This window comes from Anguilla rostrata, chromosome 2, assembly GCF_018555375.3.
Source record: "Anguilla rostrata isolate EN2019 chromosome 2, ASM1855537v3, whole genome shotgun sequence".
NCBI lineage: Eukaryota > Metazoa > Chordata > Actinopteri > Anguilliformes > Anguillidae > Anguilla > Anguilla rostrata.
In genome coordinates, this window is record NC_057934.1 from 67737790 (window position 1) to 67762353 (window position 24564).

The 24564-nt window shown below is 44.1% G+C and overlaps 1 protein-coding gene across 1 annotated transcript; it reads right to left on the bottom strand.

Annotated features, from left to right (window-relative positions):
- Positions 1–9308, bottom strand: LOC135249022 (E3 SUMO-protein ligase CBX4-like). Its single transcript, XM_064324243.1, has 5 exons — positions 9023–9308; positions 8750–8793; positions 7707–7772; positions 4991–5057; positions 1–3382 (listed from the first exon to the last, which is right to left on the bottom strand). The coding sequence occupies exons 1-5, from the start codon at positions 9089–9091 to the stop codon at positions 2009–2011; spliced, it is 1620 nt and encodes a 539-aa protein (XP_064180313.1). The 5' UTR covers positions 9092–9308; the 3' UTR covers positions 1–2008.
- Between the last annotated feature and the right edge of the window lie 15256 nt (positions 9309–24564).

The window sequence follows — 24564 nt, forward strand, 5'->3', positions numbered from 1 at the left end:
TTATTTATTTATTTATTTTTTTGAACAGCCAAATGCTGAAAGGGGAAATAAACAAAAACAAACAAACAACAAAAAACAAAAACAAAACAAAAAAAAAAAAAAAAAAAACAATGCTCAAACATGGATCAGGGAAAGTTCTGATTCTTGCAGATCCGAAGCCAGACGACACTCTCAGACGGGTTCCACTTCCAGGCCCATTTCCATAGGGGAACCATATCTAGTTCCAGGGTTCTTTGTTGGACAAAAAAAAAAAAAAAAAAACCCACCATAGAGGGTTCCATAAAGAAGTAAAAAGGGTTCCACAATGGAGACGAGCCAAAGAACCCTGTCTTCTGAGAGTGAAGAGTACAGACTCTACAGTGCTGCCATGTGTGTACTGGATGCGTGAAAGGCATATAACAGTTCTATGACTCTGAAATGTATATTGAAAAAAGTTAATGAAAATTTCGCAACGTGAAATGTTGCTTTAAAAAATGTTAACGTGAACAGAATTTTAAAAAATACTGAAGTCCTCTTATATCATGAACGCCGTGTCACTTTTCAAGGATTTAGAAAAATCGATCAAACTGACCACACTGTACACTCTGAGCTCTGCCAGCGACCGAACCGAAACAGAAACGTCTCGGTCTTAACTTTTCTGAACGTGACAGTTCTCGCCTTAAACGTTTAACTTCAATGCTGAAACAAATATTGTGGAAAGACTGAACATTAAAAGTGCCTTATATTTGAAAGTTAAAGGCAACCTGCAGAGCTCCAATCGAACACCCCGTGTTACATTCAAGCAGTTTTAATAAAGAGCTTAAAGGAAAGTCACCCCCCCGCTTCAGCAGGACACCTCAAATTAGCCATTGTTCTCAATTAAATAGGTTAGTTCACAGATTGCATTACCCTAAAAATATTAAGCAACCTACATATCCCTTTATATAATTTTTTCCTCTAAAATAAAAATATCTGCTGAATAACCAGGTATAGCTTTGCCATCACTCCTATAGTAGTTAGAATGTGTAGTTTTCTGTCAAAGCAAAACTGAGGAACTGTCTCTCCCAAGTGTAAAATTACATTAGTAGACTCACCCAGGAACTGACCAGTGCAAGGCCCTCAATCATCCTACGTTGTAAAGATGGACTGTCACCAAAAACTATCACCCCAAGAGACCCGCCCCCCTCCCACTCCCCACAGAATAGTGCAGGTACACTTTGACGCCTAGATCCTTCATTTCTGGGGTTTACACATTTGACCAAGCTCACGGATTTATATCTGTGATCTTTTCTAAATGGAAAAAAAAAATCCCAAAAGGCTTTTTCAAAACACTTTGCCCAAACAAAACAATGGCATCCAGTGGTGCGTCTGTACATCGCAGCTGTACTTCTTTGTCTGTCGCACAAACAGACAGGCACCCTCAGAATACATGTATTGTAATCTTGCCTTCCCCTTCACTAAATATGAAACGATACAAAAGATACAATACAATATGCATAATCTACACTGCATCTGATTTGACTGACTTCTTGACATTAATTTAAAAGTAATAAAGATTGTTAAAGCCAAATGGAAATCATATAAAATTCCAATAATACCAAAGTACATAAAAAGTATATACACCAGTAAGTGCTGTTTAGTCTGAGCCATAATACAACCAAACCTCACTCCAAGCGTCATGGCAACCAATTAGAAACAACAGACACCATTAAGCATTAGAAAAATGTAAGCCTAACAGGTTGCCTATTATAGTTCAGTATAGTCTTCTACACAACAATACCCAATCTCATACAATTACAGTGTGTTGCATGAAGTAAGGATTTCATTTGAATTCATTTTTTACACTGGTGGATGCAAAATGAAAACTGTGTGGACCAGTCCTTAGAATCTATGACCTTGTAGTCAAAGAGCTCAAGTGTAAAGCTTTTGTTCCAAGGCTACATCCCTCACACCCTTTTGCGATGAACTAGATTTTTTCTTTTGTACAAATTCACAAAAGTCAGTAGTATTCTGTTCCCCTGAAATAAGCTTAAATGGTGACGTATTCCTTAAATGTCACAGTGAGGCAGTTGGCCGTAACGTCTGTGATGATAATGTTCCCCCTAAAAGGCTTAAAACAAGGAGGGGGTTCCTCCGTTTGTTCAGATGTAGCCGGTGGCTCCTTCTCCTCTTCCGCCGGACCTACGGCTTCCGTCTGCGAGTTCATCCTAACCCTGGGCTTCACGCAGCTGAGGTCAATGGGCTCTTCTGGATTCGAGTCCAGAAAATCGTAATGGTGCCCGTCGCTGAGGTGGCCGTTCGGACTGAGGGCTACGGGGTTGGTCTGGGGCGTGGAGGGCACGGTGCTGGGGGTGCTGATGCTCCTGGAGCTCAGGAACTTCTTGCAGCCACTCCGGTCCTCCTCAGGTGCAGAGAGGTGACGCTTGAGGGCGGGGGCCCCGTTCCGGGCCAGCTTCTCCCCCCTCTGGTCCAGCCTGGACAGGACGCCCGTCTCAGTGGGCCAAGGGGTCAGGTTGGGTTTGGTGGTCAGCTGCAGGGGCTGATCGTCGGACAGCTCCTCCGGACACGCTTCCTCGCTTTGGCTCTGTTCGGCCACACTCTTTGCCCCCGGAGAGTTTCCCGCTCTCTCCTCAGGCAACTGACCGTTATTTGGTCCCGAGGCGCGAACGTGCAGGTCATCCGCACCAGTGTCCATAGGTTCACTCTCCAGGGCCTGTCTTTTGACGAACTTGTTTCCGTCCAGTAGTGTCTCCGCGCTGCCGTCTCCCGACAGGTCCACCTGCTGTGATTTCTCAATCCCCTCGGGGTCCCCGTCCTTGATCTTTGCGGCCTGCATTCCGTTCTCCATGTACTTGCTCATGACGATCACAATCCGTCCGTTTTTGTTTTTGTTTTTCACGATTTTCATCTTGCTGCCAACCCCGTTGGGCAGGACGGCTTCCTTGGCATCTGGGCTGAGAGCTGGCTCGCTGGCACCGAGGTGGGTCGGCAGCTTCTTCAACCCGATCGGGAGATCTTTCACTTTCCTCAAGCAGCCCGAGTCTTTGTCACGGACCCACTTCTGTTGCAGGGCTGAGGCCAGGTTCCACCCCTGATTGGTGGGCTCCAGACCCTTGGCCCTCTGGTACTGTATGTCATACATCTTGGGGTCTGGCTGGTAGTGGTGATGCTTTTTGCTGTTCAGTTGATAGTAGTATTTTTTCTTCCCGTTTGCCTGCTGCTCCGCCTGGCACTCCTTGTAGTTGGGCTGATACTGGTGGTGCTTCTTGCTGTTCAGCTGGTACTGCTGCATCTGAGGTCGGTGCAACTGGACCGGACCGGATTTCGGATTTTGACCGTCCTCGTTCAGCGACGCCTCCTGAAACCCGGAAAAGATGCTCGATCTCCGCGCGAAAGAGGGAACCTGAAATCACCAGAATGAAAAGCACCCGTTAAAAGCCTGGGAATGCACTGTACACTTTCAAAGCACCATGCCGGAACTGGCACACTTTGGCTACAACGTCGGCGCGGCTAAAGTTGTTTAAGGGCTGAGAACTCGATGCCAAACCTGAAGTAGGGCATCTGGTTTCTACCGTTCGTCACAGCGTAACCTCGCATGGATCAAATAGACAGTTGTGCTCCCACCCACGACACAGTAGCCCCTCGTTTCCTCTCGTGTTAAATATGGTTGCCGTGGCGCCAAAGTGTGGTTGCCATTGTCTCTTCCACTTCACTATTGCTGCCACTTCTTATGGCTCTACAGGAAACAGATTGCCTGAAACAGCTGCAAGCACATTAGTTTGCTGAATGGTCCGTTTTACTGTACATTGGTCGTTGGCAGCCCTTATAATAAGCATAGTTCATGACACCGGACTCTAAACACAATTCCAGAGTGCTAAATGTCGTAGCTAGCCATAAATCAAACAGAAAATTGTAGGTGATCTCAAGAGCAATTATTGCGGTTTCTCAACACCCAACACACAGTAAGATACGCGCATTACAGCTGTCATATGATTTCAACACGTGCGCTTCGAAGGTAATCGCAGCCAACTTGTATTTTTATATTGGCTATTTTCCAGGACAAATCACAGATGAAATCATAACAGTTATAAAAAAACAAGAGAAAAATGAGAATGAGATGTGTCAAATTTAATGGGCAAACATATGAGTCCGTAGATCTAAAGTGAGTTCCCTCGGCTCCGGTCTGCTAGGCAGAGCCCCGGGACGCGAACAAATCTATCGCTTGTCAGTGAAGGCCTCCGTTATATACACCACTCCCGGGCTCATCGCAGTCCACGGTTTCTGTTACCCCACCACCATCCTCCTCCAGGCCATTACACTGCCATCATCACAGAGGCACCGGAGTTCCTGTGCGCATGACCTTAGCCAACAGGAATGCGAGTGGCCGTGTCATGCCTCATCATTGATTTTATACCACGTGTGCGTGCCTCACAGACACCTAATCACACCCTCCAAGTATCCCTGAGAGGAACGAGCGCTGCACTCCGCTTGGAAAGGGCGCTCTGTTCGACTCGATGAAGAGCACATCGGATGCGGGCGGGATCATTAGACCCAGTTCCAAATGAAAACAATCAGGGTTGATGCTCGTCTCCCTTCTGCGACAACAAATTCAACATAAAAAAAAAAGCCCCAGATATTTCTATTTCATGCAACACTCACAAATGCCTGTTAGGTTTTTGGTCCTCATTTCACATATTTATGAACTCCAGCCAGCAGGTAAAAATAACCAAATGATTAATATTGTTTGGGCCAATTCACAAAATGGTATGCAACTCTCTTCTTCCGCAAGTGAATACAGAGCAAGGAGCCCATTTCTGCAGAGAAAAGTGTTGCTTTAAAATTTTCACAAAATATCAGGGCAAAGAACCAAAATGTCCCAAGTGCAGTAAAGGCCAGGAAAGCACATCCTGTAAATTCTGAGGCAAACAGTTACCACGGTAATGTGACAACTGTAAATTATGTTGTTGCTGAATAAAATACAAACTAAAATAATGGAAGAGCAATGACCTACCTGGAGTAAGAGGTGTTTGGGTTTGGGGCCCCGTTTGCGATACCCCAACAACTGCTCCTGCCTCTCCCTGAAAATAACAGGAAATAAAAACATATTCAACAATAACATAACAACGACTGAGACCTTCAGGATCACAGAATATATTTACCATCTGTACTTTGCATCAAGTGTTCTGCCTCTGCCAAGTGTTCTTGTGAAAACAAGCACTTACAGCAGCAATACCACCATATGCTTGGTTCTGACTATGATCAGCACTCATATCGAGTCAATTCTTTGTAACCACCACTCATTCAGGATCAAAACATGTTCAGAATTTGATTTCTCGTGAATATTCATATTGTGTAACGTGACAATCTATTGTGGATAAAAGTTAGTATCTTGGACCTGGACTTTGCCTCCTGGTCTCGTGATTAAATTGTGGTCCTAGTCCAAGGCTCATTCAAGAAAAATGTATTTGGATCTGGTCAGTTTAACAAAAGTTCTGAGCTATCGTTCATACACACAGTTATATACATTGATGCACTAGCCAAGAATCATTCAGCACGTAATGTGATTACTCTACTTCTAAAGGTTCATAACCTTATAGAAATCTACTGTTATAACCTCAGTCAAAGCACATAATTATTACTTTGAAAATGCAACCCATATGTTTGGCTAATAATCAATAATCTACAATTATCTTATTTTCTGCTGTAGCATAAATGCTCTGCACAAACCTCAGGATAGAATTCATAATACTATAACCTGCTAATTTAAAGTTCGATATTGAAACATTACTAACTAGTATTTACAACATACTGGCTCGTGATTAATTGTGGTCCTAGTCCAGCTCATTCAAGAAATATTTGGATCTGGTCTTACAAGTCGACTATCGTTCTACACATTACATGATGCACTAGCACAAGAACATCATTCAGTCACAGAATTGATTAGCTTACTTCAAACTCAATACCTGTAATAATGAATTAATCTCACTGTTATAAACCCTACAGTCGAAAGACAACATAAAAATTATTTACTGTTGAAAAAATGCAAACCTCCATATGTCTGTGGCTAATAAAATCAATATATTCTACAATTTACTCTTAATTTTCTTGAAACTAAGTAGCAAGAATTAAAATGCTCTGAACACACAAACCTCAAGGATTAAGAATTCATAAAGTAGCCTATAACTTCTTGCATAATTTAAATGTTTCAGGATTATTCGCTGAAACATTTACATAACAATAGTTGTATTGTACAACATTACTGTACTATTACATAATGAACGTTACAGCAGGTTCCATCAACACTACTTTTCCATCTCAACAGAAAATTAAAGAACAAAGATTTATGTGCCACAACACAGAACCAGCCACACAACTCATTATGCAGTAAATTCAATACACAGATCACAAGGGTCAAATTTAATTATAGCTTGGGAAACAGTCATTCCTGGCATCCTACAACCTGCTTCCTGACACGTTTTCGCTCTGCCTTAGCTCAATCCCAATCCCAGAGACAGCTAGCGAGATTTCCAGGGTCATACTTAACACACCAATCTGATTCGCCGGAGAACCCATGCCATTAGCCAAAATTTTTAAAAAGTCTCCTTTTGTAAAGGGAGGGAACTGCAAATGCACATAAAGGTGGGGGGGGGGCGGTCTGCGATCACCACTAATGAACGGAATGGCATTATTGCGGCACAGTGGGACGGAGGAGGAAAGCCTTTTGGGGACAGGGAGCCACAGCAAACGTCCCGCTCCACACAGAACCAGCAACACCACGTGTTGGTTCACACCGTGAGACCGACAAGGCACAGCCCTCGCGACCAGACTTAGGGAAGCAGCACGTGTACGCACAGACCCCCCACCCTTTCACTGCAGCGGTTAGTACACTCCCACGGAAATTACAATATCGTGACGCCCTTCTACGAGCAGCCAGGGAGTCACTTAATGCCAATTTGAATATTGATTCCGAAGCAGATTTCTTTCAACCCCCTTGCACCTCTGTCGCTATGGTTTCGCATGCTGCTACGAACAGGAAATCATAAGAGGGGCCGGCTGACAGCAAAAGGAAAAAGAAAAAACAAAATTGGCGCCAAATTCAGTGCACTGTATCGGGGGGAAGGTAAATATAAAGCCCAAAATGGCTCAGAGAATTAAACCAGTTGTGTAGGCACATTTAGCCGATCGTCCGTTAGCTATTGTGAGAGTGGTGCCTGTATTATATTAAAAATTCACATTCATAATACTATATAAATTCAATACAACACTTTATATCGTAATAATTTTTGTGATGGCATGTGTAATGCAGTCTCATATAGCGTCCATCACCGATTAAGTTACATTAGGCTATCGTTTTTGTCAATGTTTCTGCAATGTTAACCATGAAAAGAGTTGTTCTCTGAACATTCAAATGATTGCTTGAATGTGTCATAAATACATAATGTTACCTTTATGTGATATTATTGCCAACTCCATCTATAGTATAACCTTTAATAAACACTGAAGTGGCCTTCATGCTTTTAAAGCACATCTTAAGACGCTTTGGAAGTACAAACAGCAGCAGGGCCTATTTATTCGGTGCACGCTTGCTCCACATCTGTCTCTCACTCTCTCTCACGTTCGCTCTCACACACTCACACACACACACAGAGAAAATGTGGTATGGACATTACTGCGTGTTGCCTTGAACCTGCAGATAAGGTCAATGCGTCAAATCGAGACTAACTCACCTGTTTTGGAAAGCCACAAGAAGTCTTGGGTCCAGGATGTTTTCTTCTGGTTCCCACGTGTTGTATCTATGGGGGGGGGGGGTGGTTGATAAAATCAGTAGGCTAATCGAACTACCATTTTAGTGTACTCCAGATTTGTTTTTTAATAACTGGAAAAGCAAAACAAAAAAGGCTGCATGTTTCACAGCAATGCAAACGATCCTAAATGAATCGTGACCAACGTAAATACCCTCAGCAAGCCATTCTCTCTCAACCACACCAGATTTTGTCCAATGTGTCTTATCTGCATATAATTTGCCAACTGGAAAACATGGTGGCAGATATGGACACCTTTCGTTTGTTTTTAAATTTTTACCAATTTAATATTCACATAATTTCACATTAAATGCTGTTGTGTAAACACAGTTACAGCTATTCATACTGACTGATAATAATTTCATTAGGCTACTGATATACGCGGAATATACTCTAATGTTATTACGGTAGGGACAAATATAGGCCTATGGAGATCCGTATTGATACACTTATTCTAAAATATACTTCTGAAACATTAGTGGCACACAATGCAAAGTATCGATAGTCATTGTAGGAAATGTTACCTAGCAATAGTAAGATTTAATATTGCATTTGAACGGGATGCATTAAAACGCACGCTAATATAATGGCAGTGGTTGATTTCCACAAAAAACAAACACACAATATATACTAAGATATCTAAACCACTCAAATTTAGCTTGACAATGAATGCCACTATGAGGGTCGACAGCTAAGTTACGCTGTCAAAAAAGCGAAAAAAGCGACAGGAGGTGGATTCTCCCTTCCCTCGCATAAATTAGTGACGGTATCCGTAGCTACATCGATCCACACACACACACACACTCGCGCGCGCGCGCAGACACACGCGTTTAATATTTAGCCTATATAAAAAATCTTCATAGAAGCGTCAGCCTGGACAAGCTGTACGGGAAAACCATGAACGTTTCTTAATTCCGATGCTTGACATTGTACATAAAGTTTGACATTTAGGCCTAATACCGACTTACTTAGGAGACCACCCCCTCCACTTGACCAGATATTGTATTCGACCCTGCAGAAAGAAAGAAAAACAGTGAAAACAAGTGTTCATGACTCTCGACAATATGCAAGAACCCTCACGGCTGGCTAGCTTGTTAGCGACCTAAAGGAAAACATCACCCGCATCAACCGCGGTTTTGACTGTGCACACAGCTAGCTAGCAATCTTATCTATCGTTGCCACCGACTTGAAGGGTTTGACCGTGCTGAGTTCCAGCAGGCTACCTCGCTAACATTAGCTACCTTTCTGATCCGCTTCTTTTCGATGCTCTCCACCGCAAAGACGTGTTCTCCCGCGGCGGGCAGCTCCATTCTCGCTGCGGTGTTGGGGATTCACTACACTGTGGCTGTGGAGGTTGTCACTTGGTGCGTCCGGCTGGTAATTTTCCTTTCGTACGAAGCAAACTGCGTTTCCCTCCAGTCTGTTCTCTTTCTCACCCTCACTGGTTACTCGTTGGCCATTGGCAGCGGTAAGCTATGCACTCCAGGAGAGGCTTGCAGAAAACAGTTCATGCAAATAGTTATGGCGGTGACGTCAGAAAGAGGAGGTGGTTAGGGGATAGGACAGGGTTTATTCCACAGCTTTAGGATGCAGCGCTGGATTTAACTGCAAGAGGGAGCTCTGAAAATCAGAATATTTTCCTTTAAAATAGTACGCTGTATGATACATGTATTCATTATTTAAGGCAGACTTTCTAACCCACTGAAGTTTAAAATAGGCTGCTAATAAAGATGAACATTTTTTTGTACAGTTCACTTCGCCTGGATTGGAAGCATTGGACAGCCTAGGTGTTGCTGGGAATAATGTCATTTCAAATAGTTTTTATTCATATTTATTGCATATTTATTTGTTTAAATTCCATTAAAAATGAATATGGCAGATAATGGACAGATAGGGAACTCTCTAGGTTTGAATGGCTATTATTTAGCAACAAGGACAAAATATAATCATTAAAAATGCAATCTACACAATTTGAATGTATAATTTTGTATATAGTTGATTAGCCCACAAATTAGTACACAACAGACCTGAATGTCTCTGAAATATTTTAAGTTTATGCGATGAATTTTTGGAAATCATGGTCACGTATGGGTCGTTTGTTAATTAAAAACATTAAGAAAACACAGAACAAGGTAACTTCTGCCACAACATATACAGGTAGCATGCCCATTCAATAACAGGTCACGTTTAACAGGCTACTCAAAAGATTAGCCCGCATAAAGTAGATTAATTTTGTTTCACACTAGAATTTTAACACCATAGGATTTAGATTATATTTAGAAGCTATCGTATCTAACCCAGACGACTAGTGCCGACAATTAGCGCACATGAGAGAGCGGTTGACGAACCAATGGCAAAGCGCATTAATGGCCCCCAGCGTATTTCATATAGTCCGAGATTCATGGAAAGGAAGTAGCCCAATTACGTAGCCTATATGATACTCATTCTCAATAGGCGAGCTGTAGCCGGTTCTTGCGTTTAGCCTATTATTTTGAGCTGATAACCGCGGAATTTAGCTTCTCATTAATTTTGGGATTTCTGGTACTGGCATTTAGAAGGGTGATTAGTCTATATTATTGCAAAATGATTGGTTAACGCCGCTATAGCCCATGAAAATAAAACCAGGAATGATATCTTCACCGTGGCTGCTGAACTTGGGATTTCAATACAGTCAATTTCTACACTTTTAATAGGCATGGTCATGCAATTTCGCCGTTCTTGAACTGCCATAGGCGAGTGATAATTTTGTGAAATTTCAAAGCAAACCAGTTGCCTGTTTTTATCTACTTGGGTCACATCAATAAGCTTTTCGGTCGGTGGCATTTCACCCAGATTTTTTTAATATCATCTGAATCTTTTGGCGAACGACTTTGGCATGATGGCAGCTGAAAGCCGCAGACATTATTCGGTGGTTTCGTTGCTATTCGAGCATGTAGCCTATAGCTACAGAACTTTTATGAACTGTCACCTTTATGATGTAATCAGACTGTTTAAAACGTTGTAGGCAACACAGGAACGCATGCACGCCCACATACACGCACACACAAGAGTGTCTTCTGGCTGAAATGTCAATTTGTTGAGAGATGCAGCTGGTTCACTCAATTAGTGTTGTAATTACTTTGATAACGAGGCGCCATTTCTCATTTAAATTGTGTTTTTTTTTCTTCTTCCCGTTTTCATATCGGCTTAGTCCCTCTTTAACGTCGACGCACACAGAAACACGAATTGGCTGCGAAATTTCGCCTAGCTACGTCGGCTACACGAATGGCTTGGCGTGCTTTACTAAAATACAGCACCGCAAGGGTTAAACTTGAACTCAGTTCATACAGGCGGCAATCTCCAGCCTATTGCAAGCAGGCACGACTCTCTTTCCATATAAGGTCATAAACGCAAAACAGCAATGAAATATCAAACAAGATATTTAATTAGCACATTCCCGTTTGTGCTTATAAAGAACACGATTGGGTTTAGTACTTGGGTTCCTTTAAGACACGAAGACTGCTGCAGTATTTGTGGTTTTCCATTATACTTAGCCAACAGCCAGGCTATAGCGGGAAGAGATCCGTCAAACTGTCGCAGTGCAACATAGACCTTTAAGTTTTTTCCTCCACCAAAAGCGTCATCGCATTGAATACACAGGCTGTATTACAAAATGCAATAGCCTGCTGTTGTTTTGGTCAGTTAAGAGCTAACCAAATCAGTAGAGCTAAGCTAAGAAGCACATTTATTAAACAAGGATGCGCACAATACGGACGAAATATAGGCTACGCTATTGTTTTACATTTGTTTTGTAATAGCACATTTACAATCGATTTATTCGATACCATGTGAACTAACAAACTGAGTAAAATGCTTCCATTGGACTAGATTTGAATCTCCACAACTGCGCAAATATGTACTGTGCACGTGCTCAGGTGCAAAAGGTAGTGCGCTGCACGTGCGTTTATTATCTGGGTAGGTGACTTAAACTCCCGTGAACTTGAAACGGTAATAAAACACCCAGACCGGTTTACCACTTTGACGACAGATAACTGCAGTATAGGCTACACTGCAGTTGTAACCTATTGCCACTGTGACTTTTTATATATCGTCCAGCTCATTTTCATTGTCCGCTACAGACCTAAGCCGTTTTAAAGTAGCCTATTATATCGCACCTCTTAAACATCAAACCCCTGCTATCAATAGATAAATAAGAATAGCCAAGCACGCTGAAGGGGCCATTGTCACCATGATAACGCTGCGGCTGTGGAGAATAGTTTTATTTTTGGGGAACGTGAAATAATTACCTGTCTCTGCTCACCCTCGTAACGGCGTCCCTGGGGGGTGGGGGAGGGGATGACAGACCCTGCGCTTTCCCTGACTCTTCACAACCGCACCTATAGGAGGCTATAGGCTAGTATATATATATATATATATATATTAATTTTACATCTTAAGCGGGAGTTTTACTACCACCACCAGTTTGTAGCCTATATATTGATTGTAACGACAACGTTCATGATAACAATAAAATGCAAGTTAAAATACAGTAAAATATGTTTTCTAGTCTATGTGAAATTGTAGCTTGAACATTATAATGCAGTTAACATGAGGTTCCGGTTCAGATAAAATAATTTAACGTTTTATTCTGTACAGTAACATCAAAAAGACCAGTCATGTGTACGCTAAGCCCTTACATTCTAGACAGGCCTATTTGCATGAAATTTCAGCAGAGAGGTCGGTCAAAGAGGCAATTCCTACATCTCGGTAAACCATCGATTAGCTACTTAGGAAGCTTTGAACAATTGGGTCCAAGTAATTAATTGGATCCAACTGCCTCGATCTCATAAAAAAGTGAATTACTTTCACATTTGTAGCAAGAACAAACAGCCCACTGTTTATATTAGCTGTGACTGCTTTGCTAGCCTTTTTGCTCTCTGCTGTCACAATACGATTGCCGTGGGGACCGCTCACCCCAACGATTCCGTCAAGTGACTGGCGGAGAGCACTGTTTGGGTTTTCCTGGCTGTGAGCTCCACCTGTTCCATTGATGGTGTTTTTTTTAAACTTACCGACAGTGTGTAGCTATAACCGTGTCCACAATTACACGGATTCGTACAGGAATATAACTGAAATTACTGAACAATAGTTTTTTTTTCTTAGAAAACTGACAGGAATGTTTGTCTGACGTCTAGAGAATCGAGGAAGAAAATTTGTGAACATTTTACTTGCATTAATGTACCTTGCCTTGGACAATAATACTAATATGGGTTATATTGAGCTGCATCGTATAAAATTTATTAAAATGTCATGTTTTGTTTCGTTGAAAGAATTTAACACGATCACGAGGTAGTAGCCTATATGACTGAAATAAAGGAAAACTCACAAAGACAACATTTTGTGGGAAAATTCATGAAAAAGTTGTTACAATGTCCCCGTTTATACGTAAGATTATTTTCTGAAACCATTTACAAAAGTGTGTTTTAAAAAGGTTGGTGATATTTAGAAGACTGTGGTTATAGGCCCCCACTTTTGGATTAGACTACAGATACGCCCTCACAAGGTCAAACGGTCATGTACTGACTACAGCAGTTGTTCTAAAGTTTATCCCACAAAAATTGTCACAACCAAAACAATGTTTTCTAACTATCCTGTTCTTACCCTCTTTTCCTTACAGTAGCCAGATGCGAGAAGAGTCTTCTTTCTTCCATGTCCATATAGAACTGTAAGTTGATTTAAATAAAATTGTTGAACTGTACTGAATTGAATGCTATTAAAACAGTGTACAATGCTTTACTCCGCTGGACCTTCATGGCATGGACACCCCAAACACACTGGCACACGTCAAATTGGGTCATTTGTGGAGGTCCACTAGCACTGCATAAATTATATATAGGCAATGAACATGACTGGATTTACATTAAAATCTAAACCAACTCAGGCTATTAATTGACTTCCAACCAGCTTCCTCTTCAAAACAGATAAGTAGCCTACTATTCTGAAGTCTTTTATTTTTGTGTTTTGCATATTCTTAATGGAAGTTTCTGGAATGGAAGAAATGAATAGCTTGAGTCAAAGAATCAATGGAAAGCGTATTATATTGTCCCCTTACACGGCATCCCATGCAACCGTAGGCATTCCATCAAAGTGGTCCAGAAACGTAACCAATGGCGCTGTATGTAGGCGAGTCAGGTAGTTTGTGCGCATTTCTTATTCTTCAATTTTGTTCCGCATTATGCTGCACAATGACACTTTGTCAATGGCTATTGTTGACAGCATTATTAATTAAATAATTGCTTTGCTTCTTTGTAAGGCACCCAGAAAACCCCATAACGATAACATAACCCTGTTACATTGTGCCATGTGTCTGAACATAGGGACTGGAATCTAATCGGAAATATAATATTCAGAGGAAGATCCCAGATCGTTCATCGTTGTAATGAAAAGTCGGCGAAACGATGTGAAGGCGTTCATGTGAAAACCCGGCTAGATTTGGTTGAAAAGTGAAAGTCGTATTACTGTCTGGGACGTAGCCAGGCTATATCCAGGTAAAACCTGAGCTATATTGCCGTTATCCAAGTCCGTTTCTGTCAAAACGTCTCTCAACCTAGACTTCCACCCCCTAGACGTCTAGACTCCGGCTTTTGCAATGTGGGATGAGTGAAAAATCGGAAAGCACACAAACAGCGAAATTAGTGTATTCATCTAAACCTTGATTTCTTGAATAGACCGGTCCATTGGTTACGACTGGAATAGGCTACATTATGTTGCTGCGAACCGTTACCAAGAGAATGCCAAAACCTCCCCAACAGCCACTCAACAGTACCTCAGTTTAATTGGCTGAATGGCCGAATACCAGTCACTCCAGGAGGAGGAATGTTTTTTCTTAGTGATGTGACCGAATGATGTTCTTGACGATGCAGTGGCAAATTATCTCCGTTTATGTTTCTCCCATGTGGCAGGACGCACAGTCACACTTTGTTTCTTTGTTGTACAGGCACACTAGTCTGTACACCAAAGAAACAATAGTGCAAATCTTGATGAAGCTACATGCCAAGTTTATTCGCTTAAAGTTGCATCTCAACAGGCCTAGCTGTTTTATCTATGGCTGAATTTTGGCTGTGGTGTCCAGATGTGTAAATGGTAATAAACTAAAGCTCGCTGGTGTGTTTTTAGAAATTGTGTTTTAAAAATAATTACCGAACCAAATACCCATTTATTTATTATTTATTATTTTTTTATTTGTTTGAGCACAGTACAGTGACTGGCCTACATCACAAACAGCCAGTCTTGCTGGTTGAACAGGTAATGACTCCTGGTCATTGAGTTCATTTACGTGCAGAACACCTGACAGACGTACAGAAAATCTTACACCAAACCTTTACCAGAAGCCTACTATGGAGGCAGTTTCCAATTCATAATTGGCTGTAAGGGAGTCACTGGGTAGCCAAGCACAAAAGCACTGAGTGAGAGAGAAACCTTTCAGTTACAGGTGACAGAAAGGCAATACCTTAACACTTTACACACATTTAACCACCTATATGAACATAAAAGCAACATTTACATTTATGTACTGTTTAACTGTGTGCATATATAATACATGTATATATATATATATATATATATATATATAACATATATATATGTAACACTATACACGCACCCACACACACACTGTGGCAATTCAGGCAGATCATCATACTCAAGGGTATAACAGTAATGTCCTACTCGAGAGTTTACCCCGCAGACTTTCAGACCACAAGTCCTGTTCAGTCAGCACTGCTGCCCAAGCGTGTTCCCAGCCCAGGGTCTGACACGGTCTGCTGCACTGAGAGGCTAGGGGAGGGGAACCTGGGCACTTGGGGAATCCTGGTCTTGCAGAAATGTTAAGAGGCGCCCAAAGGCATTCTGACACAAACCCTGCAGGGGGTCATTAAGCGATGCCGTCTAACCTGGCTGATGGGATGCCAGTCAGAAGCGGCCACGGGTGATTAGCCAACAACACGGCGATCGGGAACCAGTAATTATGCTCATTTCAGGAAATTTGTTCAGCCATCCAGTCTTCTACCCCGGAACACACAACCCCCAGGTCTATTTCAGATGTCTCCTTGCAAAAAAAAAAAAAAAAAATTGGCAGCCATACCACTGCAATCACCATAATTCAAACTCATGTTAAATCCATTAACAAAAAAAAATATAATTCCACTAACAATAATAATGTAATACACTGGCTAATATGGTTACGTTAATGTAAATAAAACTGGCCGCTCCTCTACTGCGATTGACAAACTGTTGTGCTTATCAGATGTGGCTAGGAAGCATCCGTTCTGAAATCCCTCTCCCTGAGCCACTGGCATCGTTGAGAGTGGCTGGCCTGCGCCGTGCAGCTCTCTGCGTGCGGCTGTGTGGCCTGCCGTCCGTGAGGCTCCGCCCACGTCACGGCTCTCCAGGAGCTGGAGCGGGGGGATGGGGAGAGAGAGGAGGGGTCGATACAGAGACTGCCGGGCTCACGGGGGAGCCAGTGGAATTCTGCAGGTTGCCACGGCAAACCTGTCAATACCGTATCGAGCTTTTTGTTAACAAATACATTTCCATCACGCTCTAAGTTTTAGGCTGACTGCTCTCCCAGAGGAAGTCCCGTGTGCGAGTATATGTGTGTGTGTGTGTGTGTGTGTGGGTATCTGTATGTGTGTATGTGTGTGTGTGCACGTGCGTGTCTGAGTGTGTGTGAACAGGCAATGATTTAGCGCTACTCCTGGGAGTACCCAGCAAATACGTGATAGATGGAGGGATGTGGCATGGTTGCCACAGACGACACAGCCATCATCCTCCCTCTGCACCAGAAACACCGATCCATCAACCTCATTGGTAACAAGGCTATGCCGCAGCAGTTTGTGTTCAGCTCCATGGAAACTCTGGGCCAGGAAGTTTACAGTCTGCTTTCCCCCTCTGTAAGCCATCCCCTCCTGTGTAATGCAAATAGGGTGTGGTCCTGCCTAAAAAAAGCATCTACGTCCTTGACTGGAGTGCCTTGCACGGTTGTCCCTTCCCTCTGAGCTGCACGCTTTGGCTGGTGGCTGATTAGCCCGCATTAACTGAATTTTAATTCGCTCTCACTGGGCAGCCAGGATTCTCTGTTCTAATCACTTCACAGATGCTCATCAGCCAGTGCAGCAGACTGGAATGCAATCTCCGTCCATTTCCCGAAGTAGATGTCCCACACCATTTCCATTCTGGAAATGTTTTCTTTTCTATGGTTCCATCGGAGGAATAAACAAGGATAAGTTGTTACCTTCATGATTTCACTTTTAGCATTTACGGGGGGTGTGGGGGGGGGACGACGACATCAATTTCTACTTACTTGTGTTTGTTGTGGTGCAGTCTAACCAGATGGAAACACGTGTTTAAAATTGTGTCCTGCTTGGCCAAAGCACTCTTCCATTTTGGCATTGTAATACAAATTTTTTCCATCAGGCGTTTTACCAACATCTCATTGGATATCACGGATAAAGATTTTGCAAGGAACAATGGGAGCCTGAGACACTGGAATAACAGAAATGACACTGTCTTTCAAAATGGAGCTTCAAAGATAGAGCCATCATATTGGATGTATCATTCATTTGGTGCTTGTATTATTGCCAGCAGGTGGTAAAAAAATTAAATTTCTCTTTTTGCTATGTAAAGAAAACATCTTCATTTACAAAAAAAAAAAAATTCAAATTGTGGCAGAGTTTTGGACCACAGTTTACCACAGTTTAAAATTATTTTTATTTTTTTACAGCGCACATATGATCCAGGAAGGGCTTAGTGAGGAATCTGCTGATGGAGAGAAGAAAGCAGCTTAGAGTACACACACGAGATGCATTGCTAATGCAGGCCAATGGGGCTGCTCTGGCATATTCCCTCAATTTACGGGTCAATGAAAAAATTCCCATGGGCTCCACCTTTTTTTCCCTCTTTCTTTCACATTCATTTAACAATTCACATCAAGCGTTTAGTGTTTATTTACCTATTTATTTAGCGACCAATAAATGTTTACTTACTTAGTAACCAAGTAGGTCAGCTGTGAACACGATTCTCCTTTGCAGCGAAAACCTGGGGAATGAAAGTGGGTACGGAATGCAAAGGATTGTGCTTCAGATGTGGGGGGTGGGGGGGTGGGGGGATGGGGGTGGGGGCAGTAGCTGGCAGAATACACGGTAGAGAGCCAGCTTTTGCTACATTTGTCCAGGATACCGCTGTTACTTTTGAAAAAGTGAAAACTACCGTTACCAGTACCATTACTGACAAACAAGTGCATTGGTTTCATATCTCACCTGAAGGTGTCTGTGAGGTTGTGATGAGATTACAAAAATCTTTTGAGAAATATGGAAAGCAGTTAATATATTATAAAATAATCCAGAGAAAGAAACTGTTCATAAAGCTTGCTTTTTCACACATACAGGAATCTCAAAAGAATATGTCTTTTTCCTCCCTTCTCGCAAAGCTGGATACAATGGCTTCCATGATTACAAGCCTAATGTGCAAATTACTTTCTTTATTTAGCACAGTCACGCACTGTAGCACACACACACACACACACACACACGATTAAAGGCATTTCAACCCACGGATTGAGACAGACATCATTCAGATGGACGGCCTGCATTCACTATGCAGAGTGGCTTATGGGGACTGAAGTCCATGACTCACAAAGCACACACGCCACTAGCCCCTAGCCCTCAGGTTTCACCGATGCTAAATGTAGTTCTGTGGTAAGCAGTGTCTGTGTGTCAGTGTGAACCGAGCTCTACTGCGAGCCGGATGCGTGGCTAGTGGAAACAATGACAGCACGGTGCTATTTTAGGGCCCCTCGGTCCTCACTGTCAAGTTGCCATGGTTTATATATGCAAGCCTACTTGTATCTACCAAACAATGGTAATAACAATAATAACAATAATAATAATAATAAAATAATAATTATAGTAATAATAATAATAATAATAATAATTACAATTATTGACGTTTTGACAGAAATCTAATTAAAACATGCATCAAAGAGTTCATTGGGACAGCACCAGTCTTTAGCCATGAATTCAAACATTACAAACATTTCTCCTGCGCATCCCCATTATTATGTATTCTATTTAAAATTTTTATATCAATCTTCAAATATGCATGTAACACGAGTCAATAAAAAAATCTGTATAGTCTAATGAATAAATTGCACCATTATGTTTTCAAAAGTTGTCTGCCATGGATCCTTAAGATTTAATACAAACTACATTTTTATCGTATGTAATTTTGTATTCTGTTGATATTCTGCACAAACCATAAAACAAATAAAAATTCTAGAATGATTATTTTTAAGTAAAGAACTATAAAGAACTAGATCTAGATAGAGGTCATGCATTTCCAAAAAATAAAAAAAATAAAAATAAAAAAAACTTGGGCAGAAGAGGAGATTGTAATCACGCGACATTCCAAAAGAAATCGAGACAGTTGCTATGCGTTACTTGCGATTTGTCGTTTCTACGCTAGCGTATGTTAGTGATAGTGTAACATATTTTCTACTGAACCCTCACCGGCTGCTAAAGCTTGTCATCTTCAGCGTTCTGTTGTCTTTGACCCGCGTAGCGACCAGCTAGGCTACTGACACTTTGGCACGTTCACAGACACGCATTACTCACCCTAGAATACACAGCGGAGAGAAAGGAAGACTTTTGAGAGAGTGAGAGCTGAATAAACTGTGCCCTCAATGCAAACAGGCCCTGCTCTGTCATACTGTCACTCCGTGGGTCCTGTTCTCCAGACATCTACCCCCCCCCCAAGTCTGTAAAAGAGTCTATAAATAACCCTCCTTTTCAAACAAAGAAACAGACAGTTGCTATTGGTCGAAAGGAGCCCAAAGCCCAAAGCATCATTAAACCAATTGATGCCTTTGATCCATTTTTGACCCCTCCACCCCCATGATTAGCCTAACGGTCCCATTATGACCAACTTGCGCACACCCTGCAGATGCATACTCGTGACGGACAGGCGGCTTATACATTAGTCAAGACCGCTGAAAATACGGTAGCTTTCTAAGCGGCCTGACTTGTTGACTAATTGTCCCTCAAGAGGCTCGCACATGTAGCGCACAAACGGCTTTCAGCACGGTCAGCATACAAAAGGGCTTAGGGGAACCAGTCAGGGGCCAGTTCGGGGCTGTCGGTGGACTCATGACTTAGGGCCTTGTGCAAATCCGCGAGGAGCAAAGCTATAACCCAAGCCTGGTCTGGCATGGGAAAGACAGTGTGTGTTTGCATCGCACGCTGGGAACTGTCACATAAATCTGAGTCCTTTCAAAGGCAGCGGAAACTAAAGGACAGCTCAGACACGTGGACTCAGCACAGGGCCACGGCTCCCATGGCTCTGTGTGTGTGTGTGTGTGTGTCTGTGTGTCTGTGTGTGTGTCTGTGTGCGTGTGTGTGTGTGTGTGTGTGTATCTGTGTGTGTGTCTGTGTGTGTGTGTGTGTGTATCTGTGTGTGTGTGTTGGTGTGTGTGTGTGTATCTGTGTGTGTGTTGTGTGTGTGTGTGTTGTATCTGTGTGTGTTGTGTGTGTGGTGTGTGTGTGTGTTGTGTGTGTATCTGTGTGTGTGTGTGTGTGTGTGTGTGTATCTGTGTGTGTCTGTGTGTGTGTGTGTGTGTGTGTGTGTGTGTGTGTGTCTGTGTGTGTGTGTGTGTGTGTGTGTGTGTGTGTTGTTGTGTGTGTGTCTGTGTGTGTGTATGTATCTGTGTGTGTCTGTGTGTGTGAGTGTGAGTGTGTGTGTGTGTGTGTGTGTATGTGTGTGTGTGTGTGTGTGTATCTGTGTGTGTGTGTGTGTATCTGTGTGTGTGTGTGTGTGTCTGTGTGTGTTGTGTGTGGGCGTGAGTGTGTGTGTGTTCTGTGTGTGTGTCTGTGTGCGTGTGTGTGTGTGTATCTGTGTGTGTGTGCGTCGTGTGTGTGTTAACGGTGAATGGGTGCTGTGTAAAAGCGGACGCATGTTGTTTATGGTGGTCGTGATGGTGCAGCGCCGTGACTCGGTTTAGCAGCAGGTTCGTCCCTCCCCGACCACTCCAGCCCCCCCCCCCGACCTCCCCCCGAACCGGGGAGGGGAGACGCTCCAGGTGCCACTCAGTGAATTAGCGAAGGATTTCCCATTGCTGCCGGAGTACAGATGTACAGAGAGGGGGGAGAAGGAAAGTTTACACAAGGCTCAAGACCGACACCGAGGGGAGAAAAAAAAAGGGGGGAGGGGGGTTGGATCTCTGCAAGGGAGGCGTTCGCTCGGCACTTTCTCGTTCGCGGTGTGTAAAAAAAAAAAAACAACAATCGGCCGAACGAACGGTAAACGCTTAACTGCCGGCCGGGGGGGTGGGGGGACGGGGGGGGGGGGTACTTTCGCGTGGGGATTAGGGACGTCGGTAAGCACTGGGCCGGGCCGCCGCCCCCCCCCCCCCCCCCCCCGGGTGCTCTCAGCGCTGACGCTCGACGCAGAGGCGCTCAGTACGTTCCGTGCTCGCCGCCCGTGCTGGGGAGGTGACCCCGCCCCGGGAGAGAGGGCTCTGGCGCCGCTATTTTTAACAGACGCATCGGGGCGGACAGCGGGCGTGATGATGCAAGCAGTGGCAACGCGAGCCGATGCCACTTCCTCACCTGCCCACGCTCCTAATCAGTCCCCGGGGACTGAAGCCGACCCCCCCCCCCCCCCGCCCGCCCACCCCACCCCCACCCCCACACACACACACGCAGAAAACAGCCCTGCCGCCACTCCAGGCAATTAACTCTGAGGCCGAAGAAGCTCAGAGACTGATCCAGCGACATTAAGCCATTTTGACATTCAGGTCGTGTCTTTCCGTGGATAAGCTCTGAGAGGGAACTGGCCCACCCCCTATCTTTGACAGAGTGGGCCTTCTCACATCCATAAGTATGATGAGCGCATAAGGGGTCCTTTAAGTCCACCCCCAGTGAATGCAGCGGGGAGTGGGGTCTGTAAGTAGCCCCCACTGGCAGCATTAAAAAATGAAGAAATAAAAATAAAAAGCTAACGAGCACAAACTCAGAACGTGCATCCAGGCAGCATGCGAAACATCCAGGGCCTGAGAACGTCAAGTTGCGTGCCGTTTACGAAAGAAATGGACGCAGGGTGAAATCAGAAGCCACTACAGCCCCCCCCCCCCCCCCCCCCCCCGCCCCTCCTCCACAAGAGCCCTGTGGAAGCTCTGAATCACTGTCACCTCCGGTACCACTTGACACAACACCTGCCCGCCCACCCCTCTGCCCGCCCACCTCTGCTGCTGGAGGGCATTCATAGTCAGAGCATGGCAAGGGAGGCATAGTCACATTTTCCAGTACTCTGGCTTAGATGAAAACGTCCAGATCTGAAGTAGTGAAATGTACAAACTCCCCCCCCCCCACCACCACCCCATGCCCCCCCCCATGATGATTACTGTGAAATACAGCATTCAGTTTTTGTGTGTGTCATTTATAACTCTCACTTAACGAGAGAGTTTATCAGTAGAGGTTGGATTTATTGGCTCGTAAAACCAGGAATTATCCATAAAGAAACCACAAAGATCAGAAAAGGGAACCAGAGCCAATGTCTTCAAGTGGAGAGGGATGGTCTGCATTTGTACTGGTCCAGCTTTCTTGTTTTGGCTGACACTCAGGACCTCTGGCAGCATAAATAAGCAAAGATGGGGATAAGATAGATCACATGTGCATGCAAATGCGTGTTTGTGTGTGTGTGTGAGTGTGCATGCGTGCGTGCGTACGTGCGTGTGTGTGTCTGAGTCTGTGTGCGTGCGTGCGTACGTGTGTGCATGCAAATGTGTGCTCTTGTGTGCGTGTGTGTGTGCGTTCGTGAGTGTGCATGTGTGCGTGTGTGTGCGCGTGTGTGTGTGTGTGTGAGCCTGCTTGTGTGTTTCAGAGCCTGGCTTGGTCCACCATTCAGTGCGACAGTGAACGGCCACATGACTGGAGAAATGGAGCTTTCTCCGTCCTCCTGCACAGATCCCCGTGCACTCACCCAGTGGACGGCAGGCCCTGGACAGAATGGCACAGCGCTGCAGATGGCTAAGGCCAGGCCCTACCTGGCTCTGGCAAGGAGGGGGGGGGTAGGGGAGGGGGAGAGGGGGGGTGGGGAGGGGGAGAGGGGGGGTGGGGAGGGGGTTTGGTCCCAGCTGTGGAGTAGCTAATATCTGTGCGCTGTCTCTAATGGAGCAGGCGGCATCCCCGGCAGTGGGGGGTAGATTGCTGGTGTGCTCAGATCAGCATACCCTGTGCTTCTTCCTGCTTTCTATGTGCCAGGCGGGGATGTGTATGTGTGTGTGTGTGTGTGTGTGTGTGTGGGGGTGGGGTGTGCATGTGTGTGTATGTGTGTGCGTGTGTGTGCGTGTGCGTGTGTATGCGTGTGTGTGTGTGTGTGTGTGTGTGTGTGGGGGTGGGGTGTGTGTGTGTATGTGTGTATGTGTGTGTGAGTGTGTGTGTGTGTATGTGTGTGTGTGTGTGCCTGTGTGTGTGCGTGTGCGTGTGTGTGCGTGTGTGTGTGTGTCTGTGTGTGTGCCTGTGTGCATGTGTGCATGCATGTGCATGTGCATGTGTGTGTATGTGTGTGCGTGTGTGTGCGCGTGTATGTGTGTGTATGTGTGTGTATGTGTGCGTGTGCGTGTGTATGCGTGTGTGTGTGAGTGTGGGTGTGGAGGGGGAGGGTGGCAGAGAGTGTTGTGGGCAGTGGTGGTTGGGGTTGAGATAATAATCTAACATACATGAGTGCACTGCCAGGAGATCTCAGTTCCCACATCCACAAAGCTGACTTTCGCTCTCTCTCACCCTCTTTCTCTCTCTCTCTTTCTCTCTCTCACCCGCTCTCTCTCTCTCACCCGCTTTCTCTCTCTCTCTCTCTCTCCCGCTCTCTCTCTCTCTCTTTCTCTCCCTCACCCGCTCTCTCTCTCTCACCCGCTTTCTCTCTCTCTCTCTCTCTCTTTCTCTCTCACTCTCTCCCTGTCTCACCATAGATTCTGTCTCATCTGCTCGCGCACAGCTCTCCCACATGACCAGTCCTGGCTGTGTTGCTGTGCTGTCCTGAGGCCAGGGGGATTACCACATGCTCAGTCTGGGGCGGGGAACACAGGCTGGGACAGACAGTGCTGTATGACACTCACTGATGCATCGCACGGGACAAGATTAATTTCATCTTTTTTTAAAATCAGAAAACAACTCAGCATGCATGTTACTGACATAAAGGCCTACAGGGCACGCACGGTATTCTTTCCTCACCAAATGCGCGTGCTCCTATACATATTGCCACTTTTTACAGCCCGGGCCATTTATAGCATTCGACAGACATGCTGGTAAATTCTGTGCCAAGAGATAGATCTGTCTAGAATAAGCAGCCAAGACCCCTTAATGAGATTATGGTGATCAATGAAAAATGATTGAACACAGTCCAGTGTTCCATCAGGATTTCAGCTGTTGGACACTATGCTCATTTCAACATCACACAGTATATGAACAAGGTATCATTTTTAAATGCGTAATATAAAATACATGCATCATTTCTTAAAAAAAATAACCACAGAGTACATTGCAGTACATTACATTTCTGCTGACCTGCAAGCGAACTCTTTCTGGGGTATCAACGGTAAATCAAAACCCAAAGTTTAAAAGTAAAAGACAGCTATGCTGGCATAGTGCAAGATAATCAACCCAGAATAACGCAAACCAGTTAGAACAGAACAGAACAGAACAGTACAGAACTAGATGACAGAACTAGATGCCTCACTCTCTCCTTGTTTGTGTGT